The 6,000-nt window shown below is 41.1% G+C and overlaps 1 protein-coding gene across 1 annotated transcript in view; it reads right to left on the bottom strand.

The window, feature by feature from the left end:
- LOC311225856 (desmocollin 2-like protein) overlaps nt 1-6,000 on the bottom strand; it is a gene marked incomplete at its 5' end in the record, with an annotated part of 135,122 nt that overhangs the window by 79,859 nt on the left and 49,263 nt on the right. Inside the window, one exon of the mRNA XM_084311248.1 lies at nt 5,213-5,357. Within this exon, the coding sequence (XP_084167374.1) occupies nt 5,213-5,357 (145 nt within the window). The remainder of the gene's footprint in view (nt 1-5,212; nt 5,358-6,000) is intronic.

The following is a 6,000-nucleotide window of genomic DNA, read 5'->3' as shown; positions in this document are numbered from 1 at the left end:
GGCAAAGGACTCCGCGTCCGTGAATCGAACCCGGGTCGGCCGCTTTCGCGACGCAGCGCGATACATGGTGTGCTACTAGAGCGCCCCTATTCTATTCTAACTCATAATTAAAGGGTGTAAGGACCCAGCTAAAATAATCAACACGTTACAGACCGCATCATAGAACTAACTCTCTGGAAGACATATAATTTTGCTCCATGTGGATTGGATCTACGACTGATGAGATACTTGTCATTGATCGCATCATGGCCTAAAAGGTCACTGATCTTCAAGGTGAGGTAGACAATTTCTGAGAAATTAGAAAAGAGTGAGCTTATAACATGTCCAGCAGTAAACAGTAAAAGTGTTTTACTCCCGGTTGTGGGGTAGCCAGGCAGGGAAATAATTGGCATAGATAAAAATGTGGCGTGTTGCTACACCCACCAAAATGTGTGTTCAACACAAGGGAAGAAAGAGGTCAACGAGTTTCTTTGCAGAAAACATGTTCCACAGATTCAAGGAAGTCATATAAAAGTGTTAAAAAGATACACAATATATCTCCTTCAAGATAATATCATTAACAGTTCATAATAATACTGTATCTCTGTGACCACAGCAAGTATACTAAGTGTGCTGTTCCACCTCGTTTGTTTCTGCCAAGACACCGTCTGTCCTGCTTTGCCTTTGAAGAGGTGTTTTGCCATCGGGAGGTCTCAGGACAAAATCAAACAAACCTCCATTCTGTAGTGTTCTGCAACAACACGACACGCATGTGACTCGCCGGTTCTCACTGGAACAGAATTCAACAACACGCATGTGACCCGCCTGTTCTCACTAGAACCAGAATTCAACACACGCATGTGATGTGACCCACTAGTTCTCACTATACAGAATTCAACAACACGCATGTGACCCACTAGTTCTCACTAGAACAGAATTCAACAACATGCATGTGACCCACTAGTTCTCACTAGAACAGAATTCAACAACACGCATGTGACCCACTAGTTCTCACTAGAATAGAATTCAACAACACATATGTGACCCGCCTGTTCTCACAAAATTTGGGCCAGCTGGTACCATCTGGGGGGAATAATGCATGCAAAAGCCACTGAAATTGCCTGGAAGCACAGCACTCCAACATTCTTCTCAGGACAGGGTCCATACCATAAAGTGTAATGCCTTAGCCCTCCTAGAAAGTGATTTGGAGTCCTTGGTGGTAAACACTACAATCTACGAAGCACTGATGAGCGAGATGATGAAATCATGATGAAAATCATACTTAGACAATGTGAAAGACACTGCCATGGACTTGAACCAACAGAAGTTGAACAAGAAGTTGATCTGCTGCAAAGTCCACTCTTAGCTGAACTGCTAACCCTGCGGACAGACTTTCTGGAGAGCTCTCTGCATTCCGGATGTCATGTGGTAGAGGGTGCAGTACTTGGCCTTCAGTGTGCCTCTTGTGAGGGGGGCCGGGAGTTGCAGCTCCATGCTATAGGAACCACAATCCCACACTGCTCTGCCTATGATGTCTATGATTAAGATGAATTATGCCAGGTACTTGTCCCTGATTGTTTACTATGACAAACCTCCCAGAGAAGAATCCTGTGTATGTCTCATCCGCTTGGACCCTTGCCCTCTGCCCTGACCAGCAAGGATTGCAGAGAAAGACAAACAAAGCAACTTTGGCCACAACCTTGCAGAAGAATGTAGCAGTAGAAGAGCAACTCCCAGGAAGCTCTGCTACAGCGGTTGATGGAATGAACTTGGTCCAACGAGTGAAAGGTGATGAAAGTTACTTTCAGAGATGTTACCACAACAATCCTGGGTGTGGCTCTGAGGGAAGGCAGTCAGAGTAGCAGAATAGATGTTGTGTTCGACACATACAAGGATAACTCTATCAAAAACAGTGAGAGGTCTCTATGCGGTGAAGAGACTGGTCATGAGTTGCATGGCAGGTACACAGCTGGTGAGGCAGTGGAGGAGCTTCCTGACCAAAGTCAGTAACAAAACTCCCACACGTTACACCTCGCCAATGAGAGTCCGCGCTGGCAGGTGAAAAGATGTGACAGGCTGCCTCCTCGTGTATCGGAGGGGACACGTGATGCAAGGCTTCTATCCTCCCTACAACCGGCCAGTGGGGGGCATATGCAAGCAACGTTCAAGACAGGGGAGGGGAGAATTGGCACATCGAAATTGGATGGGAGAAAAATAGAAAAAGAGGAGAAAAAGTGGATAAAAAATAGGTAAATATAGAGATAAATATAAAGGTATATATAGAGGTAAATACAGAGGTAAATATAGAGGTAAATATAAAGAGGTAAATATAGAGGTAAATACAGAGGTAAATATAGAGATAAATATAGAAATACAGAGGTAAATATAGAGGTAAATATAGTTAAATACAGAGGTAAATATAGAGGCCAATACAGAGGTAATTATAGAGGTAAATATAGAGGTAAATATAGAGGTAAATACAGAGGTAATTATAGAGGTAAATACAGAGGTAAATATAGAGGTAAATATAGAGGTAAATACAGAGGTAAATATAGAGGTAAATACAGAGGTAAATATAGAGGTAAATATAGAGGTAAATACAGAGGTAAATACAGAGGTAAATACAGAGGTAAATATAGAGGTAAATACAGAGGTAAATATAGAGGTAAATATAGAGGTAAATATAGAGGTAAATACAGAGAGCCATGGAGCTGCTAGGAGAGACTCCACCCAGCAGGGTTCTTAAATGCTCACATACTCTAATTAGCACTACACTCACTAGTACTAGTACTAATTTGTATATTTGACTAATTTGTATATTTTTGTTCAGCTCTACATTGTATATTACTATTGCACTTTACTGTTACATTTCCACTCTGGTTGGATGCCAAACTTATTTTCGTTGTACTGTACTTGTGCTGCATGATGACCATACATTTGTATCTAATCTAATCTAAAATACTCACCTCAACCTGCCAGGGTTGCCACATAGAGCTGGGCCCTGTTCCTCGTACCTGGCTAACTGAGTTAGCCGGATAATTTTCAGGATAGCTTGACTTAAGCCAGACCTTTCTGTTCCCCGACGTCGGATTGTCTAAATCACTATGGCAACAAATCAAAAAGTTTGAACCTGGTCGAGGGCAGGGTTTAGTTCAGTTAGCTGGATAAACCATGGCCACGCCCTCGCAAAGAAATGCCAGCTCCCTTCCTGAAATAATTCTCACAGTCTAGATCCCATTATACCATTCTGAATTATGTTTTTGTGCTTCGTTTTTCTAGAGGGGGCTTTTGAAATGTAAAATAATATACCTAAAATGCTGATAATAAATCATATTCAGCCTATAGATTTACTTTGTCCTAAATAATGGACGTCATAGTTATACGGCGCTCGCGAGGTGCGATATACACACTATGTGGTTATTTTAATAATGCGGAGCATTGCAAATGTGAATCCCGCTGGGATATTTTTAATGAAACCTATCGAGCGTTTGGCTCTGATTAGTTTCATATCCTTCGCTGTTGATGTATTTGCTTAACGGAGCGCCCGGATTGTGTTTCATTCAAGCATAAATTGAAGCGTCTTTATGCGTGGACTGTGGATATTAATTACGAGGAATCTGAATCTGTGGATTGTTGAATTGTATCACTGTCACTCACACGTTATTGTGATATTGTAACTGGGATTAAAATGTCTGATGAGATGCGCTGTTTGACGGATTTGATAAATTGAATGAGCCTTTGACGTTTTGATGAATTAATGAGAAAATGCATTTATCTGTTCAAGCACTGTTATCTGATGATGAACATGAGGTGTCCAAAGGTTAATCAATTCAATGCATGTATGGATGATGTCCGAAACAGATTAAAACCTCATTAATAGTGAAACTGTATAGCCTCCCTCCAAGCCTCTCTGACACGTTATTTCGGGGGTCGCGCCTTGAACATTGTGGGAACCATGTATTTAAGCCGAGCGCATACAGTACAGATATCCTCATAAGTATCTATTATTTCGTATCAATTAGATACTCTTTGGGCTTGTTTGTATCTACTTATTCTGAAAGAGTTGAACTAATTATTTTCGCTAGCAAGATCTCATTCGATTATTCATTCCATTAAGCCTACTGCCAGCAGGCACATTTAAAGAAATATAATCTGATTGATTGGGGTAATGAGGGACTTAAAATTAGCCTATAGATATGCATTTAACTGGTCTGCGAGGCTATTGAGCCGTACTGTATTGTACCCATTCTGCAATCTGTTAATGTTTAATAAAGTTTTAAATCAATCAATCAATGCCGTTAGAAAATCAGGATTTCTGCTATCGACACCTGCTGTCTTTTCAGGTGAGGCGGCCGCGCGCAATTATCCTGAGTATCAAGTCTGGTTCGAATTAACGAGACTGAATCAGCGTTCAAAGAACAGGGAAAGCCTGGATTCAAACATCGGGTTAATTGAATCTGGATAATGGGACTTTTGATCGACTAAGTCTTAGTTGAACCAGGTACGGGGAATAGGGCCCTGGTCAAGCTAGATAAATCACACACAACAGGCACAGCTGTTTTTTTAGTTTTTCTTTTAGGAATATTTGATTTGATTCTGCTTTACTAAACAGCACACAACAGCCAGTGACATGACAGATGAAAGTATTTGTATTCTTTAGCATAGTTTTTATGTAATCAGAAAGTATACTGAAGTGGTGTTCAATTTAAACCACTTAAGTTGTACTTAAGATGTGCTTAAATATATTGACATTATACTTTGGATGTATTTTTGGTTACTTGTGTTTACCAAAATAGTACATTTGTAATATCTTTACTAAAATACAACTTAAGTTTGGTAAAACACACAACACACTTACAGCATGTTAATGACTATCACAAACTTGTGCTTTGAATTAGTACATGAAATCACATGAGTAGTACCAAAAATACAAAAAAAAGTGCTTTTAACACATACTAAATACTAAAAATTTATTTTCAGAATGGAAAAATATACTACGTTTTGACTTGGGACCACAAGTATGTGGTATGTGCCTTAGCTTGTTGAGCCAACAAAGGATTTAACCCCACCCCCAACCACCATGCGCACACACACACAAAAGCACACACACACACACTCACTCACTCACTCACACACACACACTCACACACTCACACACTCACACACACACACACACACACACACACACACACACATAGAACACCAGTGTTGCCCATGCAGAACGCTCACGCACCAACACTGCACTGCTCTTCGACGTGAAACTCCAGCGGTCCAGTGAACGTAGGAGCATTGTCGTTGATGTCATCAACAAGCACAATGATGTCTAGTGGTCGATCCGTCTGCTGTCCTGTCTTCCTGTCGTACACCTGGGCTTCAAACTACACACACAGACACACACACACACACCGTACTGTACATGAGACACACTGACTCAATAGCATAACACATTTACCATACGGTCACAGTGGTCCATAATTTGGTCCTGTGTAGGTCAATGGGTAGGTCACGGCACTACCACTACCACTCTACCACTACCATTTACATTTACATTTACATTTAGTAATTTAGCTGACGCTTTTATCCAAAGCGACTTATAAGTTCTGTACGACAAGTCATCAGGAAGGGCACAACTCTATCAGCTGAGTAACAATGTTCATCAAAGTGTTGTTGAGTGCTACAGTGTAGGTTAGTATATTAGGACAAGTGCATCGTTAACTAAGGTTAGTTAGGGTTAGAGTTTTTTTTTTCATTTCAGAAAACTGCCACTGCCACTGCCACTGCCAGGGTTCAGGGTTTTCATTCACTGTGTGCAGCACAATGGGTAGAGCGTGGTACCCATATCAAGTCTCATTGTGCAGGTGCTCTCAAAGTAGCATTGAGCTTAATAGACTTTACATCTTAATCTCTACAGAACTCTCTGCTGAGTCAAATGATGCCTCCTACAAGTCTCTAGGGCAAGAGTTATCAAAAGGGCGTGGCTTAAGTATAGGGGCAGACCTTCACCAATGAAAAGGGAACTCT

This window comes from Notolepis coatsorum (genome assembly GCF_963971535.1).
Source record: "Notolepis coatsorum genome assembly, chromosome: 3".
NCBI classification, from domain to species: Eukaryota; Metazoa; Chordata; class Actinopteri; order Aulopiformes; family Paralepididae; genus Notolepis; species Notolepis coatsorum.
The sequence above is the reverse complement of the archived record's forward strand: the minus strand, read 5'-3'. Positions and strand labels throughout refer to the sequence as shown.